General features: G+C 41.3%; 2 protein-coding genes, 1 long non-coding RNA gene and 1 pseudogene across 3 annotated transcripts; 3 read left to right on the top strand and 1 right to left on the bottom strand.

The window, feature by feature from the left end:
- Positions 1–1,043: 1,043 nt before the first annotated feature.
- Positions 1,044–3,301, bottom strand: LOC138054108 (uncharacterized). The gene is made up of 3 exons (XR_011133257.1): positions 3,235–3,301; positions 2,171–2,283; positions 1,044–1,158 (listed from the first exon to the last, which is right to left on the bottom strand). It is a non-coding gene; the product is annotated as an uncharacterized lncRNA (long non-coding RNA).
- A 6,582-nt stretch (positions 3,302–9,883) lies between these two features.
- Positions 9,884–10,699, top strand: LOC138016286 (craniofacial development protein 2-like). The gene has a single exon (XM_068863458.1). The coding sequence runs from the start codon at positions 9,884–9,886 to the stop codon at positions 10,697–10,699; it is 816 nt and encodes a 271-aa protein (XP_068719559.1).
- A 190-nt stretch (positions 10,700–10,889) lies between these two features.
- Positions 10,890–12,278, top strand: LOC138016276 (uncharacterized). The gene is made up of 2 exons (XM_068863449.1): positions 10,890–11,077; positions 11,507–12,278. The coding sequence occupies exons 1-2, from the start codon at positions 10,890–10,892 to the stop codon at positions 12,276–12,278; spliced, it is 960 nt and encodes a 319-aa protein (XP_068719550.1).
- A 6,047-nt stretch (positions 12,279–18,325) lies between these two features.
- Positions 18,326–22,500, top strand: part of LOC138016268 (putative uncharacterized protein DDB_G0274435) — an 11,616-nt pseudogene continuing 7,441 nt past the window's right edge.

Below are 22,500 nucleotides of genomic sequence, written 5' to 3'. Positions count from 1 at the left end.
TCGCCTAAAGGCTCGGGAAATTATCAGAATTTTGACAAAACGCGCGTGAAATTATTTCCTAATTTCACTCGTCGCCATTTGATTACACATACTAATTCTAGATTTACTATCAGTTTAGTATCAGTCCATAGGAAAATTAACAGAGAGAAAGTGCACCGTTGAATAAAAATATAGAAAAAATAAATTGGTCTGATACAATGGTTAAATAAGCGCCGCCCTCGAAAAAGCGCCGCACTTGTGGCGCGAAAAATTAAATAAGCGCCGCGCCGCTTATTCGAGTAAACACAGTATTTTAGTGGCCACATGTGCACATTACGTTATCGTCACTACGTTAGCCACATGTCAATATCATTGTCACCTTTTGTGTTATTTTCGTTTGTTTCCCGAAGGGTATACGTATACCAAGGAACTTCTACTATTGATCGCCTGGTTTCGCTTTCAAAGGTTGGTTTCCATTTAGTCATTATTACCTGTTAGAGCTTTCATATAGGGTAGATATCTTTTTACATTCACTGCTTTTCTTATTCAATGCGCCAACCACAAGAACAAAAGACCCTTTGTGTCCACAGCCAATGAGTTTTTGGTTGGCACATTAATGACAATTGGTGACATCAACAATATCTTCCCTATTGTCATTGTAATCGGTTTCATGAAAGGTGTTCGGTGTTAAGTGAGGGTTTTTATCGGCTACAAAACGTGTCAAAACTACCTTGGTGCTAGTGGCACCGAATGATACCTCGAAATTTAGTTTGAAATTCCTTTTAAATTGGATAGACTCTTTACATTAACTAACGGATACAATATTTCAACTGATTTTCGAAATTAGAAAGTGAAATTGAGACCAAAACAAGGTACACATTACATTTCGCGCGTTTCAGTGAACAAGTCCCTTATTTCTCAAAACTAATCGCACTTATCGTTAACGCACTTTTCAATACACCTTTCTCGTAGTCTTCCGACTTCCCTCTTGGCAAATTGTATCCTAGGATCCTCTGGAGCTGCACCAGTTAAAGATAACGCACTATTATTTTTGTCACTGTGACAAGAAAGGTACATTCTGACTCCTGAAGGGGTCTCCCAAGAATATTTATGTACTTTGCCATGCAGTTTATCCTCACGGAACAAAAACGAGCCATCAGCAGATGAGCAATTCTGCCTCTGTGAGTGATTTCAATAAAAAAAAGATTGCTCCGTTAGAGTTGGATCGATAAAAGCGAAGGTTTTTCGATACAGGCGTATGATGAGATTTACGCTGAATAAGTAGACATCACGACACCCTGCCAGCAGAGCCTTTCTTTTGCTTGCTCGATTTTGGCGTTCTCGAGAAAGGCTCTGCATGAATCGAGTAAGATCTTTATTGAATATGCGCTGCATGTTGCCAGGATACAGTCTCGAACCCAAGCCTAATATGCCAGATCTCGCCGCCATCTTGGTTTTTCATGGTACAGCGGGCTCAATTATAACCATCGGTTTTGCCACTAAACGGACGCTCACACTGAAAAAACCGGTTTGACAAGAGAAAACAAGATTGACTAGTCCAGAAGTTCGGGCTGCGGCGGCTTCAAAGAGTTGACGCGATTCAGTAAAGAAAAAGACAAAAGGAGGCTCTGCTCGCAGGGTGACATCACGATAGGAATGGTTGAATCCCGCGTACAATTCTGTTCCAATGATGCTTTGAAAGATTTTCAGGTTCGTCCAATTTGAGACGAGAAAAAAAAGGTTCTCTATATGCGATGTTTGCTGACGTCATTGCTTACATTTTGTTTCTCATTTACATACGAGTTTGCTTACAGATTTACAAATTGACTTCAAAAGATAAAATGACTTGTCAATTAAACTTAGCTCAATCTCCAATATTTTGAGCCCTTTAGCTTTGATCACGAGCTAGTTATTAGCCATCAAAACCCCAAACGAATACTTGGATGGCAAAGGCGAAATATCTGGAATGTCATATTTTCAGAGACAGTTATTTAATATGCGATGCACTTTCAATATTTAGTACTTGATTCTCGGCTGACTGGTTAGAAAATGATAGCCTTCTGCTAATGAGGCAAAAAATGTAAACAATTTAATTAAAATAAGATTCCCCTAGTTTAAATTAAGATCGGGCTTTTTTTATGTGAATGAAAGCAGACGCTACTCATTTTTGCAATTAAAAGAATTCACTGACCTCAAAAACAAGTTCCCATTTATTTGTGTTGTTGATGGCCTTGAGTGCATATTCTCCCCGTCGAATACACTTCATTTCAATTTGATTGCGTCTGACGCACTTGATTTGAAACCCTGGTTGGGAAAAGATGCAATGCAATAACACAAATAAGAATAAAATCACGGCTACAAGACAAGTCCATAGGATTGGTAATGTGCTAAGTATGAACGGCTCCACGAGAGTTCCGTTCGTGCATTAATTTACATGTCCATGTTGCAATACCTGTGGTTACACTAGCCATTGTACCCATGGGTACCGCTTGCCCTAGGTAGACCGAAACTGCCTTAAGGTTATTTCCGTGGATACATCAAAAAGAACAAAAGAACTTCCCATGACATCTCCTGAACTGAAAAGTAGGAAAGCAAAACGTAGCTAATACAGGAAATCGTCTGCAGTTCTCGGAGTTGACCTCTGATACGCTTGGCCGATTTCGCGCCTACTTGTAGCACGAGGTCACATGGCAAGGTTTCGTGCATCAATGTCAGTATTTCTTTCTTTATTTTCATCAGTTTGTCCTTCAAAAAGGGCGATTCGCAGGTCAGATACTATTACCCTGAGGGGAAGCTTTTACTGTGTAATCGTATTCCAAAAGGTAACATGAAACTTGAGCTGAACCAAACCCAAGCCATTTACCCTTTGGAAGCCCCCAAACCCAAGGTGTGTGTAACCACAGCTAATGCTTGTTACATAGGAGAAACACACAGTTGATATTTTTACACGCGCATCTTCCAACGCCTCTTCATCAGACTTTCGCAGGATTTGCTTGCTGGAAAACTAATAAGGCCAGGATTCTTCGAAATCAGTACAAACTATACATATTAAAGTGGAAATCCTTGAATTAAATCAACAAATGGTCAACTTGAGCACTTCTGATTCATCTTCACATTCCAACACGTTAACAGACGCTCGTGTTCGTCTCAGCATTTTTAACAACATTACTGCTTTATTGACGATTATCTTGACCGGTATAAAATGAACTATTTGCTTTGGATTAGTGATTTATTGGCAATTAATAAAGAACTTACTTGCATCGGGATCCGTTGTGAATTTTCCATCGCATCTCGCGCTGCCTTGGGATGAGCCAACTTTAACGAGATGATCCAATTCACTAGAATTAGATCTAATTCTTGAGCTGAGGGTGAAACATTTGGCTTTGATTCTAACGGCGCCGCCCAACAGGACTATAACTGCAATCTAAAGCACAACGATAGAAATTTTTTCCATTATGTTCAGCTCTCCACCTAGTATTATGCTTTTTAATCCTATAATGATATATGTATATTAAATTTCTTAAGATCCTTCAATGTTCTTACGACTCAGTGGAGATCGTAATCAGTGATATGAAACGTGCTGCAGAAAGAAACTTTTGGTGCCACGGTAAGCCTAGACTTCGATTGGTCCCTGCGTAAATTATTCGAGCGGGCCGCTTTCTGAGGCAGTTGTGTTTTGCTACGCAAACAAACAAAAAGGGGAAGAGGAGAGAAAGAAGAGACTGCATCCTTTGTCTGTAGAATCAACAAGTCTGCTAATCTAATTAGTGAAAGGAAATGACAAATGGTTCCGCCTTTTTTATTGCTAGTGTAAATAAACACTCAAATAACTACAGTAACGGCTTGGGAATATTTATGTGCATGTCGAATTTAATCAACTATTCGGAATAGAAACTGCGGAAAAACTACTCCATTTATTTTGAATTTAATAAACAACGCTCGAAAGAAGCCCGGTAAAAGAGAGGTAGAATTGCTAAGCAGAGAGAGGCCTCAGATTTTTGCCGGATTTGCAAAACAAGTGTTAAATTGAATTTTGGAGTGTTTTGGCAAGTTTCGACGGTGTGACGTTCGTCGACAACTATCAAGGACAAATTCTTGTTTAGAACGGACGACTCGTCAATCATAAATCTGAAGTCAGAAGACACAGCTCATTCTGCAGAAATGATGACTCGATACTTGTTCAAACGCATTTCCTTTAACAAATTCCCTTCTTCTCAAAGGCAACTACCCATACATAATTGTTCGACCGAAACTGGTCTTCGGTGAAGCTGCGACGAGGAACGATTACCAAGATCGATGGCGTTTGATTTCGGTCACCCGTATCCCTTTTAAGGAGGGCAAAGCTCTTATAAGTAATAGTTTTGCCGAAACCAATGGTAGAACAGCCATAGCATACTTGCCCAATAGAAGGGCTTCCACTGCACGTCACTGCTCTTGTTTGGGTTCAATGTTTCCTATTTGAAGGGATAAATGATCGAAATCTACCGCCATATACCGCCATATCTACCGCCATATCGTGCTTATCTTTTCCCTGGGAAATCGAAGCACAATCTGACAAGAAGTAATTCACTCGTCCAAAAATATGACCGCAATGCATTGCCAACGGACTAATCCGAATTTCCCGTTGCTGGTGCAAGAGGAAGTTCTCATAGTGTCGGTTATAGAAAAAGGTGCAGTCCCTTCTTTCTCTAATCTTCCCAAGCCTCCCTCGGTCTTTTTGTTCGTTTGCGTGACAAAACACGACTGCGTCAGAAAAGCGTGCTTGCAGTCTAAGTAAATCCGGATAGTGAGGCCCGGAAAGTAGACTGTGGCCTGGTGGTTTGGAAATCATACTTGATTACGCATGCTCCACTGGGAGGACCAACTGGACTGACATCAATCTCGTCCCCAGAGCCCTCGTGTCTCTTGGTCAGCGCCAAGTCACGGAGCTCTGGAATAATCAATTTCCAAAACTCCAAGATTTTAGGAATTGCAGTTTCACCGAAAAGTGAAATAAGGCGATCATTAGAACTCAAACGTTTACAACAGCAGCACGAAATCTTCGAGTTTACAAGTTTAGTTGGAGATTTTTGTGCCATATTCGTAAATTACAAGCTGTTTTACACTCGGTAGTTTCTGCATAAGCAGTTTGATAAATCAATAAGCCAATCAACTCAGTTCTGAAAATTGATTATTCCAGAGCTCTGTGTCTTGGCGCTGACCAAAAGACACGGGGGTTCTGGGGATGAGATTGGACTGGCATTAGCGGATCCAGTTTTTACTGAAGGTACCACACCCTTTTAAATAGTGCAGCTGGTTGCCCAAACTGATTTTAGTTTTCTACACACTTTTTCTTCCTATTCAAGTCCCTAGAAATTTAGAATGAATTTTCCGCTGAACCACTTGCTATCTATTTTATAACATAACCAAAACATCTTGTTACAGTTTGTGACATCTTTTGCATTCTTCGAATGCCTCTTGCTGACTAACGCAAATCGCTTTGCTAGAAGCTCGAGGAAAAAACCACTAATGGGGTAAAAAACGACATTTCTGAGTCTTGTTTTCATAAAACTGGGAAGAAATTTCATCATTTTTCTGAGTCTTGTTTTCATAAAACTGGGAAGAAATTTCATCATTTTCAGGGGTGCACTTGTCGATTTTTATTATGATAGTTTGAGGAGAAAAGGCACCTTTTCATAACCATTCACCCACAGGAAAATAGTAAACGGGTAATCGACCAATCCGTGCGCTCTTTACTTTTGTTATGTTATAATAAGTCGTAGCAAGCCAGCAATATTTCACGGTTTAAAACTTCAGTAATTTCAGGATAGGAAGAGCTGAATTAATGTTACAAAAAAATTTTAGCATTAGTAATCTAGGTAAAGATAATTATATTTAGAGACTAATACGCAAACTTAAGTGAATAACGTGGTCTCTTCTTCACTTAAAATGTATTGAGGAGTTTTAACGAGTTCACTTTTGCGATTCATGGCGCAGTGGTTAGAGAACTCACCTTCCACCAATGTGGCTCGGGATCGATTCCCAGATTCGACGCCATATGTGAGTTGAGATTGTTGGTTGTCTACTCTGTTACTCTGCAAGGTTTCACCCCGGGTACTCCGGTTTACCCCTCCACTCTAAAACCAACATTTGATTTGATTTGTTCTGATTTCAGTTGATTTGTAGTCTCCCCAATTAGTAGAGCACTCGTGCTCAGGTAAACAACCTTTAGATTTTTTATTATCATTATTAAAGAACACTTTGGGGGTTAAATAAGCACAGGAGAATATGATGAGACTCGTATTCGGCAAAATCTACACGGCTTTCCCCGAAAGCAAAAGCACACTGAATCAAACTAAAAGCCTTATAACGTTTTTGCCAGTAGAAACGCTTGGTTAGTCACTCATAAACAACAAATTGTTTGCTCCTGTGTCAGGCTTACACCTCTGCTTGAGTCCTAAGTGTTCAATGTTCTTTAGGTGTTTTCCACTCAGTACGCTCAAGCATCCACTTGTAATATTGATTAATAGAAAATCAGAGAAGTAAATTTTATTGTCTTTCTGCTGTCAAGTCATTCAGGCTACTTTTGATCTGGTTACTTTTCCTCGTCTTACCTACTGATAGGGCCTAAAACGAATTAACGGCAAAATTGTTTTCTTAACTTACTGTGAAACTAAGTTTGCACTCCATCACGATTGTCTGGATCCTTGCTGCAATTCAAATACCTATTCTTTGACCAAGGAGAGTTTGGCCATCTCAAGCCTAAGAGCTTATATTTATATCATTTTGGATACAACGAGAACAAACTTGTGTAATGGTTTAAGAATTTCTACTTCCCATAAAAATAATTGTACTTTTATTTTTGCAAGGTAATTGGAAGGCTTAAAATTCCAGAGATTCTTTCGGGAGTGTCTCTTTTAAGAAAAATTTTTACTTTGAGGGATGAGCTAAAGGTCTTTGCGTGTAGCCGCCAGATAACCGAACTTTAACCACTACAATGGGCACCACCCGTCAGTACGAAATGATACAAGTATGCCCACGAAGTGTCCGCATGACCTACAATACACTAAACGCAACACGTCTTACGTAAAAACGGAACTGGGCGGCAGAAATCAACTAAGACCATAGTAAAACAGGGTGTCTACCTTTAGAGCTCAAAGTGCTTCTAATATGTAGCAACATGCTACGATATTCCGTAGGTTTTTAATTAAGGTTTTGAATGCATGCACAAGTACACAATAAGTTTTGGGACGATTGGTCTAGCCATATTTAACATTTTGGTCTAGCCATATTTGTTATATTTTCCATATAACAACGGGATGTAACACGTGACTGTCTTTGGGTGTGAAAAAAAGAAGCTACGCTAATCGAGAATATTCTTTAGCACTCGACGACGCACCCGTGAAAATGGGATACGGTTGTGGAACAAGCTAAATTTTTCACAGGGGATAGTTGCAGATAATATTTTACGCAGGGTTTTTCATGCGATGCGCTTTAGATAAATGGTATCAAGGTTTTGGACAAAACATCACATCGATTGTTGTGCAAACGAAAAAAATACTGAACTTAACTTTTCTTTCGTGATTATGATAATTATGAACGTTCGCACACTCAATTTATCGGTCAAGCGAAAAATAACCAGACATATAAACGAAACTGGATTAAGTAACCCTGGCTTCATCCGGGCTCATTCTGTCAAAAAAAGATTGTTGTATACTGTGTTGTGTTTAATTAATTAGTGACACAATGCTAGTTTCGCCGTCTAAAGATAAAAAAAGTTTACGATATGGACCGGCTTTAGGCAATCTTTGCAGGCATCGGTGAGCTTCGCAGATGACCCCCTGTCCTGAAGTATTCATGTTGCTTAACAATTACACGGTTCTATTATCGCCGACATCTCGACATTGACATTTTGCGACTGACATACTGTTTATTGTTAGTACCCCTTTCAAAATATTACAGGATTTTTCTCGAAGGCCAGCGCCTTTCATCATTTAACCACTTTCTCGAGAACTGTGGCTAACAGGCGAGAAATAGAGTTTAAATCCTGCAGTGTCCTTAGATTTGGGCAAACAACATACTTCAACAGTTAACGTTTCCGCATTTCCGTCGGATTTTGATGTCTGTATTATCTATAACAGGGTTGTTTTGAAGATTCGATAAAAAAGGAAGACTTTAATAATTTACAATGTTACTGCTTTTACTAGTGTTCACCCTCTTGTTCAGCCTTTTTTGCAAGTTTTTTTTGCTTGGACAACTATACCCGTAAATTCAATATATTTGTTCATGCGAAAAGTTCAGTGAAATTTGTATTAGCCCTAAAATGAACTAATGATCCAAGATATTCAGTTTTGTGGTGTTCCTGCAATTGAATTTGTCAAAACAAATTCACTATTAGATACGTCCTTTTAGTTAAGAGAAGCGTAGACTTTTTTGGACCGATGGCACACACAATTACTGACATACCCTTGTATTTACCGAAACCAAGTAAGTAAGTAAGTAAGTAAAAGGTTTATTTCACAACACTTCCACATAGTGGCTCTTCGTTTGTGAAAAAACTAATTATCTAAATTAATCTAATTAGCTAAATTAATCAAAATATTATTAAAGACATATATACATCTATACATTATCCTAAGACTACAAAATTAAAACTAAAATTGAAATTAACATTTAAACGACTTGTGTTTTGAGTTTCTGGAACAAATACTTCCTGGTGGCCTTTGCAAATGTATATTTAAGTAAGGAAATGAAGCTTCGCTAGCCCTGTGTTACAAAATAATTGGCTTTCAGTTGTTTGATCTAAGCGTTTCATAACCGCGCAGGGACAATTCAATATAACTATCTTTTCTTGAGCCCAAGCTGAACTCAATTCCACCTTAGAATCAGTATGGAAAATGAGAGTAAATTTAGACAGCACTAAGATATTTAGACATGTAAGTTTAGCTCAGCGTCTGTTCTCAAAACCTATCACATCCTCTATGTACATACACCCAGTTAAAAGCTTCAAAGAATTTTTATCAATTACACCGTCAGTACATTTGGTACCCTCGCGCTGGGGCTATACGGCGTAGGGGCGCGTCCCCCGGGTGGCGGATAGGGGAGCCCTCCCTTTGGGGGTTTGCACCTGAATAATACGGAATAGGGTGCTGCGTACCGACATAGCCTAGGAGAAGGACAACTCTGATTCCAAATCCCGGGTAGATGGAGCTCGATAACCTTGGTAGGCAGTCCATCTAGGAGAAGGAAAACTCTGATTCTAAACCACGGGTGGATGGAGCTCGTTAGCCTTGATCGGCAATCCATCTACGAGAAGGAAAACTCAGACACCAAACCAACCGGCCCTCCAGGTCTGGGGGTTGGGCGCTGGGCTAACACCCCAGTCCCAGAAAACAGACTTGTTACAGAAACCGCAACAACAAATCCAGAAAACAACTTGGCTCCGGAAGAGTCCTCTCCAGTAGAGCCTATGATGCGGGCTGGTGAAAGCCTTCGGGAAGCCAGTGCGCAGACAACTCTTCTGACAGCCAAAATCAAGACCAGAATAGGGACCTGGAACATCCGAACCCTATATGAGGCAGGGAAATCTGCACAAGTGAGCAGGGAAATGCATCGCTACAACCTCAAGATGCTAGGGCTGTGTGACACACCCTGGAACGGCACTGGACGAACGCGACCTACGAGTGGTGACACTATCATCTACTCTGGACATGAGGAAGGACACCCACACCTTCATGGAGTAGCCCTGCTTCTGACACCTGAGGCAGCACAGGCACTACTCTCCTGGGAGCCAGTATCACCGAGGCTCTTGACTGCAAGGTTCAACTCCAAGGGGAGGAAAGCCACCGTCATCCAGTGCTACGCACCCACCAACGCAGCAGAGACAGAGGAAAAGGAGGCATTCTATGAGCAGCTCCAGACAGTGATGGATAAGCTGCCAAGAAGAGACCTGAAGATCCTAATGGGTGACCTCAACGCTAAAGTGAGGGCAGACAACACCAACAGAGAACTCATCATGGGAAAACATGGAGTTGGCGTCCAGAACGAGAATGGAGAGCTACTCACTGAGTTCCACTCCTTCAACGACCTGGTCATTGGAGGCACCGTGTTCCAGCACAAGCAGATCGATAAGACGACATGGACATCATCAGATGGGAGGACTGTGAATCAAATCGATCACGTCACCATCGGAAGAAAGTGGAGGAGAAGCTTGCTGGACGTCAGAGTCAAACGAGGAGCACACGCAGCCTCGGACCATCACTTGGTGGTGGCAGACCTGAAAGTCAAGCTGAAAGTCTACAGAGACCGAGCAGACAGGCCATCCCACAAATACAACATACACAGCCTGAAAGATAAAACAAAAGCTGAGGTCTACCAAAGTGAACTGAGAAACCGGTTCAGCGCACTCGCCCACCAACCAGAAGAATCAGTAGAGGAGACATGGTGTGGCCTTAGGGACACCTGGAAGGTCACATGTAATGAGGTAATGGGGAAGAAAACTAGACAACACAAAGTGGCTGTCAGCCAATACCTGGACACTCATCAAAGAGAGGAAACAGCTAAAGAACGACATCAACCAGACCCAAGACCTGCAACAGAAGCAAGATCTACAGGCCCAGTACTGGGAGCTGAGCCGACAGGTCAAGAAAAGCACCAGAGCGGACGAGAGGAGATTCATACACGACCTCACAGAAGAAGCAGAAACAGCAGCTGGCAAAAGAGACATGAAGAGGCTGTATGAAATCACAAGAACACTGTCAGGGAAAAGCAAGGCCCCCTCAAGACCAGTGAAAGACAAGAACGGCGAGACCATCACAGATGAAGCCAAAGAGAGAGCAAGATGGGCAGAACCCTTCCAATAGATTCTCAACAGACCCTCACCTCAAGTCCCACCTGACATCCCACCAGCAGCAAACCAGCTAGCGGTGAGCATGAATCCACCAACCAAGGCCGAGGTCAGCAAAGCTATCAAGTCCTTGAAGTCAGGCAAGGCAGCAGGCTCAGACGGCATTCCACTAGAAGCACTAAAGGCGGACGTCCAGACCTCCACGGAGATGATCCATCCACTCCTGATGAAGATCTGGGAGAACGAGCAGATCCCAGTGGAATGGAAGAAAGGGTAACTGGTGAAACTGCCGAAGAAAGGGGACCTGTCATCATGCAACAACTGGCGGGGTATCATGCTGCTCTCCATCCCATGCAAGGTCCTGACAAGAATCATCCTGGAGAGAATCAAGAAGGCCCTGGACGAAACTCTACGAGAGGAGCAGGCAGGTTTTCGTCAAGACAGATCCTGCACAGACCATATCGCCACGATGCGAATCATCATTGAGCAGTCGCTGGAATGGCAGATCCCACTGTATTCAGTTTTCGTCGACTTCCAAATGGCATTCGACAGTGTGGATCGCGACGTCATCTGGAGGCTAATGGAACACTACGGCTTCCCCCCCCCCCCCCCTCAACCAAGTTCGTTTCCATCATACAGCAACTGTACGACAACTCCAGCTGCCAAGTCATACACGATGGGAAGTTGACGGACACATTCCAGGTACAGACCGGTGTTCGTCAAGGCTGCAAAACTGTCGCCGACCATCTTACTTCTGGTAGTCGACTGGATTATGAAGCAGGCAACATCAGATAAGAAGACCGGCATCCAGTGGACTTTCACCAAACAGCTGGAGGACCTGGACTTCGCTGACGACATTAGCCTCCTCTCACACAGACACCAGGATGCACAAGAGAAGCTGTCCCGCCTCGCCGAAGAAGCTGAGAAGACGGGCCTCAATATCAATATCAAGAAGACGGTGGTGATGCGAAAAAACAACAAGAAACAAGACCCCATCACACTCCACGACGAAGACCTGAACGAGGTGGAGAAGTTTGTCTACCTGGGCAGTGTCGTCAACACAGATGGAGGAACAGACGAAGACATCAAGAGCCGGATCAACAAGGCCAGACATGCATTCAACACCCTCCGCCCCATTTGGCATTCTTCGGCTCTCTCCTTCCACAACAAGATCAGAATCTTCAACACCAACGTCAAGTCTGTCTTACTGTATGGCTCCGAAACATGGAGAACTACTAAATCAAACACCCAAAAGCTGCAGACCTTTATCAACACATGCTTCAAAAACATCGTCAACATCAGATGGCCAGACGTCATTTCCAACGCCGACCTCTGGGACAAGACTGGTCAAAGCCCCATTGAAGTGAAGATCAAAAAAAGGAAGTGGGGTAGATCGGCCACACACTCAGGAAGTCCCCCTCAAACGTCACCAAGCAAGCCCTCGACTGGAATCCTCAAGGAAAGCGTAAAGTAGGAAGACCGAAACAGACCTGGCGCAGGAGCACTGATGCAGACGTGAATGCCATTGGTACGACATGGGCACAGCTGAGGAGGACCTCACAGAATCGAGTGCGTTGGAGGAGTGTTGTTGCGGCCCTATGTTCCACAGGGAACTTAAAGGCTTAAGTCAAGTCACATTTGGTACCCCCAGCTCATCACGATGCATAACTCAAGATTACTGAATTGATTGCGTACAATTCTTGCTATGCTATAAATTTCATTAATGTGATAAGAAGCCAAAGACTTTCTTTCTAATGAATGAACAACAAGTGCAAATAACCACGATATCCTTAGGATACTCTTAATCGTAAGGGTATTTTTGTGAAAAGGCTGAGGGACTGAACCAGTCAAAGTTTGACTGGCGCCATCACCGGATTTCTTGGTTTCGAAATCGCTAGTTACCTAAGGAAGCAGGACGTGTTTGCGAATTGTAAATTTAAGAATTTGATGAGTGAATACTTGAAGAGAACTTAAGAGTGATTTAAAATCTGCCCTGTCTTGTCAGTGCAGCTATTATTGGTGATGTTGTAATGAAGACTACATTCTAGCTACTCAGTTCAAGTCGGAGTCAGCAATCACAGCCAATTCAAGCTCTGCCCAACAGCATTGTTTGCGTATCGATATCGTGGTGCTTAAAAATGGATTTGCATTTGCTCATTTGTTACAAAGCAAATATTTAGCTTCTTATGAAAACACTAAAAAATGAAAACGTTTTCCTGTCTGCCCATTTCTTACATAACAAATACTTAATGTCCCCTTAAGCGAGCATGGATTAAATTTATCGAATAGCGAGACACTACGCAACCAGTTCATTACTGCTCGTGGAATGATACAATCAAGGCCAGATTTCTTTTGGGGCATGATCGAGCCAACTTGAGAAGCACGAGACTGACCCTCATCAAATGGCTGAAGCGGGGAGGGAGGAAAAAGTGATAAAAACGTTCCTAGCCATATACTAAGTACTAGGCTAAGCTCTGCATAGTGTGCACTATTAACGTAGACTTCTGATCAGTTCTGAGCAATTTTTCGTTATAGAAAATTCACGACAAAGAAGTGCTTTTTTCATTGTTATCCTCGTAGCGAAACAAAAAAAAAAAAAAAAAAAAAAGAAAAAGGAAAGGTCTTCCATGATTTCTTGTCAAAGGAAAGGTATAATGTGGTGGAAATCGGGACTCATTGTCCGGATTTCACCCTTTGATAGCTGTGATGCTAGTCAGTCGGTATTACACTCAATCATAACGTTTTGACTAAAGTTTAAGCAAATATTGAAAGTAGTATCGGTATTTTCCACGCATATATGGGAGGTTAGTACTTCGTTAAGGGAGGCAAAAAGAAAAAAGGTCAAGCGGCCTGGAGTTCATGCCGGACTAGAAGCGAACAACTGGTACCTTATTTTGAAAAATCAGTTTTTCCAACCTGATTATCTTTAGATTCGTGTGTTCATTCGTGTTTTTACATTAGGGCCCTCGCTAATGTCCCCTTAACAGCAAAGATATCGTTGACGTTGACGTTATCTATTGTCATTGATGTCCAACCAGAGTCTCTCATTGGCTGTCGAAACAAAGGGCCCTCTCTGTTCCTACTATTAATTTGATCACTTTTTGTTTCTCAGACTGCCAACAGAAATAGCATTTCCTGTTTGTTACTTGTCTGCAAATATCTTCCAGCAACTACAAGATGAAACGACTGAGAAAAAGAGCTATAGAAAAACAATGTTTTTTAAAACACTTATGTAAGTTGATCTCATGGTGTATTTAAGTCATTTGGTACATATTAGGTAATTGCAAGTCATATTTAGTGATTTGTAAACCTTTTAGTTCATACTGATCACTTATTCCATACAAAGTTTGAAAGTATTACACTACGTTATCCATACTTGAAGTATCTAAGAGTTTGAGGATGACTCTTACCATAAATGTCTCTAGCATGACAGTCAAACACTTTAAAATGCAGGTTATCTACATCTACATTTTCAAGCACTCGGCAAAGTCCTATTGACTTGTGGCTGTTTTTTGCTTAGGTGGCCTCATACACCACAAGCCTTTTCAGAGACATTACGCGAGGCCGGTCACTTCTGCTGGAAAGAACTTACTCAAAGACGACAGCCACAACATCGGGTGTGTGGGTTCTTTAACGTCCCACAGAGAACTTATAAACATGGAAAATATTCATGAGACGGGAAGGCTACGGTTTATCATGGTCCTTATCCGAGAAGACTTGAAAGTCTAACCATTTGCGGATGTAATTACAAAAGCAGCACTTTCTCCTCAATTATTTTAAGAACTTGAGTGTTGGTCCGGCCGGAGTCGAACTCACGACCTCCCGCGTGCTCGACCAACTGAGCTACCAGTGCGCGGTCAGAACAGCAAACTATACCGACAGCAATACAACCAACTGCCAAAATAATGGTAGTTTTCTTCTAATGATAAAAGCATTGTTGGTAGTTCTGTTAGCATAGTTGATTTCTAATATGCGTTATTGGGGAGTAGGGCTGGCGCAGTGCTGAGCAGTGGTGAGAGCACTGGCCTTTAACCAAGATAAATTTGCACTAAATTCTCATGTAAAAACTAGAATTGCTTTCTAAAGGAAGTTCGCGCCAAAATATTCCTACGGTGAAATTTTCTTCATTTCTCGCCTAGAGTTAGGTCACAAAGTACTTACTCCACAAATGAAAAAAATGGGGGTCACCGACCTTTTTTCGGAGAAAATGGCAGTGGAAAAATGCCTTAATTTCGATAAATGGGTCACCATAACGAGATGTAGCCTCATCTGATCGTCCATCAAAAATCATAAAAATAAACTGTTAGAGTGGAGGTTTCTGTGCATAGGTTTCTAGGAGTAGGATTTTAGATAATTGGATGCCGCTACGGATGTCGAAAACAGTGATTAAGTTCATCCTCAACGAATGTTTCCGTAAGCGCTACCCCTTGCGACCAATTCCGGAATACGATGGCACGAGGAAAGAAATTGTTTTAAAAAAGACAACTTCTTACGGTGAGATTTTGTAGATAGTAAGTAAAGTAAATGTCTCATGATTTAAAAAATAGGGGACACCGATAAACTAAACGAGTAAAATCGATGTGATTTTGCAAAGCTCTTGGAAAATTTCGTTTGTCACGTTTTTGCGTCACCTGTAGGGGAAGGACTGGAACCCAAGACAGTATCGATCGCTGAAGCAATGAAAGGTTTTTCTAAAGAAAGAGCTTTCTCGAGTATAGCAACGAAGTTATAAGCTGGCGTCATCTTCATTTGGTTAGTGTTTTGTATAATATCTCTCCATTGCCGTCATGCTCATCTCCAGGAGTGTGGTTTTTTGTGAAATTTAATCACTGGCTATTTCCCCGCAGGTCCGCACTATTCAAGCGTACGAGGACGATAATGTAATTGTGCTCTATCAGTCGGGCAGTAGTCTACTTGACTTTCATAAATATTTTTTAATAAATTTTGACTAATTACGATCTTCTCTGATCCAACGCTGTGCAAGACGTTTCGTCCACGGTTTTTGCAAAGGTTTTAAACCTCATCTTCACTAATGCTCTGTTAGAAATAGATTTGACAGAAACTAGTAATAATCAAAGATTAGGGAGATACGTTCGACGATTTGAGAAAAGGAAATAACATCAATTGCCAAATATTTTTCAAATGTTTAACGACTCTAAATTATACCGACGCAGTATACGTAAACAGAATGCATATACACTGACGACCTCATTGACGAGAAGACAAAACAATACTTCATAGAACCTGACGTAAAACCATGAAACCAGGACGTTTTTACGTCCTTCCCAAAGTACACAAGCAAGGTAATCCAGGACGCCTCATTTTTTCATCCAATAGTAATCCCACTGAACGCATATCCCACTTTGTTGACCATCATCTTCAACCATCTTATGTTAAAGATGCTAATGGTTTTCTCAATTAATTTAACTCCTTACCATTGGCAAATTACCCTCTAATTTATTATTAGTAACACTTGACGTCTCATCTTTATGCACCAATATTCCACATAATGACGGTAATTAATGCTTGTGGTCATTTTTTACATGCTAATCCTAACAACACCATTCCTACTCCTGGCACTATTTGCGACCTCATCCGCATGATTCTCAACCCATTAATAACTTCACTTTTAATTAATTTTAGCCACTACCTTTAAATACACGGCACAGCTATGGGCACTAAAAATGTCCCCCTCTTTTGCTAACCTTTTCCTTGGACATTGGACAAAACAACCCCATACTTGGTTAAGATACATCGATGACATTTTTATGATTTGACTAAAAGTCAGGAGAACCTAACCCTAACTCTACCATGAAATTCACTAGCTCACACTCTCCTACCAATGTTCCTTTCCTTGACGTCTCACTAACTAGTGAGGAAATCATAAATACAGACCTAAAAACGAAACCTACGGACAAACACCAACATTTACTTTATTCTTCCTGTCATCCTCTACACACAAAAAAGCCATTCATTTCAGCCTAGCACTCCGTCTACGACGAAACGTTCAAGATTCGCTCTACTGAGCTAACGACATATACCTTAGCTTCCGAGTGAAAGGAGGTTACAAATGCGACTTAGTTACTAAACAAATACAACGCGCCGCAGAAATTCCCTGCATACATACCCTACAATCTAAACAGATAAACAAACCTGAACGCAAACCTTTTATAACGACTTAGAATCCATCATTTCCTTCCATCTTCAACGTTATAAAAATCACTACAATCTACTGCTTCCCTCTGACCGCTGCAAAAATGCTTTCCTACATCTACCTGTTGTGGCTTTCAGACGCTCCCCTAACCTGCGAGACCGATTCGGGTCCACAAATGATCCCAGGACGGCAAATGATCCCTGAACCGCAAACGATCCCCAAACTGTACCGCTAATGATACCAGGACCGCAAATGACCTCCAAAAACAATTAAGGAATGGCATGGAGGGTGGAATGGTGTGACTGGAGAATTAATGAGGAGAGCGCTTAATTTTATTAAAATCGCTTAAGATCATGGCTCAACAGGTTTCTGCCTTATTATAAAGGCCTGGCCAATCGCTCGCAACATTTCAACGCAACATCTTGCAACATTGTTGGGCACAACATGTTGCAACCGTTTGGCCACCGTGTTGCGATATGTTGCGATATGTTGCAACATGTTGGATGATGTTGGATCAAATTTGAAAACGGTCAAATTTTTCGTGCAACATTTTGGTTGTTGCATGATGTTGTACTCGTTTGGTCAAGTTTACGCAACATTGTTGCGCTAAGGCATGCGCGTTAGGTCCACTTCTTGCGCGCCAGGGGCCTGGGGCACATCAACATTGACATGTTGCGTTGAAAATGATGAAAATGTTGCGTGCGTTTGGCCACCCCGTGCAGCACATGTCGCAATATCATGCAACAATGTTGCAAGATGTTGTGTTGAAATGTTGCGAGCGTTTGGCCAGGCCTTTACAATTTTCCAGAAAGACTGAATTTTGTTTCTTACCACGCTTTTATAAAATTGCCACATTTAATTATCGGATACAATCATCACAGACTAATTCGCACGCAATTCTCAACTGATTGTGACCAGGGGCCCTTTTCTTGAACCCTGCAAGCAGAGTCTCTTTCGGGTCTGCCAGCGGCCTCGATTAAGGAACATTTCGTATTGATCATGCATGAGTTAAAAATGCAAATAAATTCTGGTGTCAGTCACACGTGACCAGTAACTGCAAAACAAGATGTCGGGATATTCAAACAACTCTGGCAAACACACGCAGGGTTCGAGAAACGGGCCCCTGGTGTCAATCAGTTAAGAATTGTGTCAAAGATAGTTTTTGATGATTGTATCCGATAATTAAATGTTGCAAATTTATAACAGCGTGGAAAGAAACAAAATTGAGTCTTTCTGGAAAACTATAATTAGCCATGAATTAAAGTGATTGTAATAAAAATCAGCGCTCTTGGCATTAATTCTCAAGCCAGATCATTCCACCCTCCATGCCATTCCTTACTTTTTTTCGGGATCATTTGCGGTCCAATATGTGGATCATTGGCGGTCCTGGTATCATTTGCGGCACAGTTTGGGGATCGTTTGCTGTTCTGGGATCATTTGTGGTCCTGGGATCATTTGTGGAGCCGTACAGACCTGCTAGTAACAGGTAAATTGGCCCCGAATATAACTCATTCTAATTCCGCACTTCTTTCCGGTTCTGTCACGAGTTACATTTTCCATGGGCTAACCAACTACACAATCTTCTCTACCTGCGAAACGCGCGCCATTAATTCCCACATACTTGCGAAACTAAAAACTTCATATACATGATTCAATGTAACAGATGTCATCCACAGTACATAGGAGAAACAAAACGGCTTTTAAAAAAACATTTTAATGAGCACCGCCGCATTTTAGATACCGCTAACACCAAATCCAAACCTCAGGCTGACCATAGTCGCAGAAGATTTCCTCTCCTCTCCCCACACGTGACCCAAGCTCTGTGTTTTGATTTAGGGAGCTTGTAAGGCGAGTTTTAGTCGATACAAATCAGAAGGCTTCATAAGAGAAATAAGCACTAATGTTGCACTTACTTGTCTGTTGTCTCTTTGTGATCGTTCTTTGGTAACTTGGTACCATTCTGTCCCCTATTTCGCGAGATATCCTCAACCGAACACCTATCTCTAACAGAAAGAGGAGGTAGGAAACGCTCAGGGGTCGATCGGCCAAGCAAACCAAGAAATCGAGAAAAAAATGTAGCCAAAATCTTTCAATCAGCCTCAAACTCGGCCAGCGACATGTTCGAAGATTCTATCGAACATCTTTTTAAGAAAGTAGTCTCGCTACCCACTCTGCGAAGGAAAATTTGCCACAAAATTTCAATTTCAACTATTTACTATATATATGTAAATAAAAGCAATCCAACGTAAACTCTCATTGTACCTGAAGAAGTCTTGTTTGGCCAGCTGAAATATAGTGCACCACTAAAATCTACGTTGTATCGGCTGTTGCTTCTACGAGAAAGAAGGCCTTTTCACGATTGCCGTATACCCCGGAGTTTTCTTTAAGAGGCTCGAAATAGTTTCTCCTTTTTTCAAACAAATAAACATATTCTGTTTTTAGATACAGTTAGGGTAATCATATCAAGACAAAATTTGGCCAGGGTATTAAGTACCCATCATATATAGATTTTCACATCACATTTTCCTCCAAAATAACGTTACCATGGCAACGATATACTGCATTTCTTTTATTGTATTTTTTGAAAAAATGGGATGGTGAAATCTTCCCATTCAGCGTTACCAGATAATGTTAGAAATAATCTCTAAAATATTTAAAATTCAACGAAATCTGTAGATCAGTTTTTCAGAAAAATAAGTTTTTTTGAAACGTGTCGCTAATTTATTTTTTCATCTGCAGAATTTTTTTAAATTTGAAAGACAAACGTTTTAAATTAGTCTAAGCTAACATGCAAAAAATGAAAAAAATTCACCTTCCGGAAGCAGAGATATAGGCGAGTAAAGTTGCAAAATCAGTAAAAATGAGGGGGTTACAAGATCGGCATTTACGCATGGATCACCCGCTCATTTGAATGCACGCCCGATTGAAGCTATGGGCAAACGCAAACGGATTTAAGTGACCATTAAACCGTGTGTGTACAATTTCCGTAGTTTTCATGAATAGGAGATGTCTATTTATATTCCATATGTATAGCACCGCGCACCGGTGGCTCAGTTGGTTGAGCACCGGGCTGTCACGCGGGAGGTCGTGAGTTCAACTCCGGCCGGACCAACACTCAGGGTCTTTAAATAACTGAGGAGAAAGTGCTGCCTTTGTAATTACATCTGCAAATGGTTAGACTCTCTAGTCTTCTCGGATAAGGACAATAAGCCGGAGGTCCCGTGTCACAACCCTTCAATGTTCATAATCCTGTGGGACGTAAAAGAACCCGCACACTTGTCGTAAATAGTAGGGCATGTAGTTCCCGGTGTTGTGGTCTGGTCTTTCTGGTCTGGATAGGGTAGGGTGGAGCACCTCGCATAGGACCTCGAGTCCTGTTCGTGCTCCTTCCCTCTGGGCAGGTTTGCACAGTAGAAAGAGACAAACCAGATGTCTCGTAAAACAAATTAGAGGAAAGGTGAGCAAAATTAGCGGTATTTGTTTATTTCTAGTGATCCACTTTGAATCGTGAGCTGACGAGAGCAGCTTTTAGAATTGCGTGTGTGGCTGACGCGCTCAGCTAAAAACCCTTTCGAGCCTCCTTAAGGACGTTCGCGCCAAAATTTTCTAACATCGATTTTATTCTGCAAATTTTAAAAAAATGGGGGGTTACCGCCTTCGTTTTGGAGAGAAGTTGCCCGGAAGAACACCCTTAATTTGAAAAATCCGGCTTCTTTAGTGAATAGGGCTACATTGTCTATATGCCCAAAAATATTGCAATTGCATCTTTGAAGTGAAATGTGGACCCATCAAGTGAATTTAGTTAACTGTTTAGGTTCCTTAAAGAACAAGTTTACTTTTCCTTTATGTTCAGCTCTCCACTTGGTATTATGCTTTTTAATCCTATAATGATATATGTATATTAAAATTCTTAAGATCCTTCAATGTTCTTACGACTCAGTAGAGATCGTAATCAGTGATATGAAACGTGCTGCAGAAAGAAACTTTTGGTGCCACGGTAAGCCTAGACTTCGATTGGTCCCTGCGTAAATTATTCGAGCGGGCCGCTTTCTGAGGCAGTTGTGTTTTGCTACGCAAACAAACAAAAAGGGGAAGAGGAGAGAAAGAAGGGACTGCATCCTTTGTAGAATCACCAAATCAGCTAATCTAATTAGTGAAAGGAAATGACAGATGGTTCCGCCTTTTTTATTGCTAGTGTAAATAAACATGCACTCAAATAACTACAGTAACGGCTTGGAAATATTTATGTGCATGTCGAATTTAATCAACTATTCGGAAAAGAAACTGCAGAAAAACTACTGTATTTATTTTGAATTTAATAAACAACACTCGAAAGAAGCCCGGTAAAAGAGAGGTAGAAAAGCTAAACAGAGAGAGGCCTTAGATTTTTGCCGGATTTGCAGAACAATTGTTAAATTAAATTTTGGAGTGTTTTGGCAATTTTCGACGGTGTGTCGTCCGTCGACAACTGTCAAGGACAAATTCTTGCTTAGAACGAACGACTCGTCAGTCATAAATCTGAAGTCAGAAGACAAAGCTCATTCTGCAGAAATGATGACTCAATACTTGTTCAAACGCATTTCTTTTAACAAATTCCCTTCTTCTCAAAGGCAACTACCCATAGATAATTTTTCGACCGAAACTGGTCTTCGGTGAAGCTGCGACCAGGAACGATTACCAAGATCGATGGCGTTTGATTTCGGTCACCCGTATCCTTTTTAAAGAGGGCAAAGCTCTTATAAGTAATGGTCTTGCCGAAACCAATGGTAGAACAGCCATAACATACTTGCCCAATAGGAGAGCTTCGACCGCACGTCACTGCTCTTGTTTGGGTTCAATGTTTCCTATTTGAAGGGATAAATGATCGAAATCTACCGCCATATACCGCCATATCTACCGCCATATCGTGCTTATCTTTTCCCTGGGAAATGGAAGCACAATCTGACAAGAAGTAATTCACTCGTCCAAAAATATGACCGCGGTGACGGACCAATCCGAATTTCGCGTTGCTGGTGCAAGGGGAAGTTCTCAACGTGTCGGTTACAGAAAAGGGTGCAGTCCCTCGTCTTACCTACTGATAGGGCCTAAAACGAATTAACAGCAAAATTGTTTTCTTAACTTACTGTGAAACTAAGTTTGCACTCCATCACGATTGTCTGGATCCTTGCTGCAATTCAAATACCTATTCTTTGACCAAGGAGAGTTTGGCCATCTCAAGCCTAAAAGTTTATATTTATAGCATTTTGGATAAAACAGGAACAAATTTGTGTAATGGTTTAAGAATTTCTACATCCCATAAAAATAATTGTACTTTTATTTTTGCAAGGTAATTGGAAGGCTTAAAATTCCAGAGATTCTTTCGGGAGTGTTTCTTTTAAGAAACATTTTTACTTTGTGGGATGAGCTAAAGGTTTTTGTGTGTAGCCGTCAGATAACCGAACGTTAACCACTACAATGCACACCACCCGTCAGTACGAAATGGAACAAGTATGCCCACGAAGTGTCCGCTTGACCTACAATACACTAAACGGAACACGGCGGC

The sequence above is a fragment of the Montipora capricornis genome, chromosome 1 (genome assembly GCF_036669925.1).
Source record: "Montipora capricornis isolate CH-2021 chromosome 1, ASM3666992v2, whole genome shotgun sequence".
Classification (NCBI taxonomy): Eukaryota; Metazoa; Cnidaria; class Anthozoa; order Scleractinia; family Acroporidae; genus Montipora; species Montipora capricornis.
The sequence above is the reverse complement of the archived record's forward strand: the minus strand, read 5'-3'. Positions and strand labels throughout refer to the sequence as shown.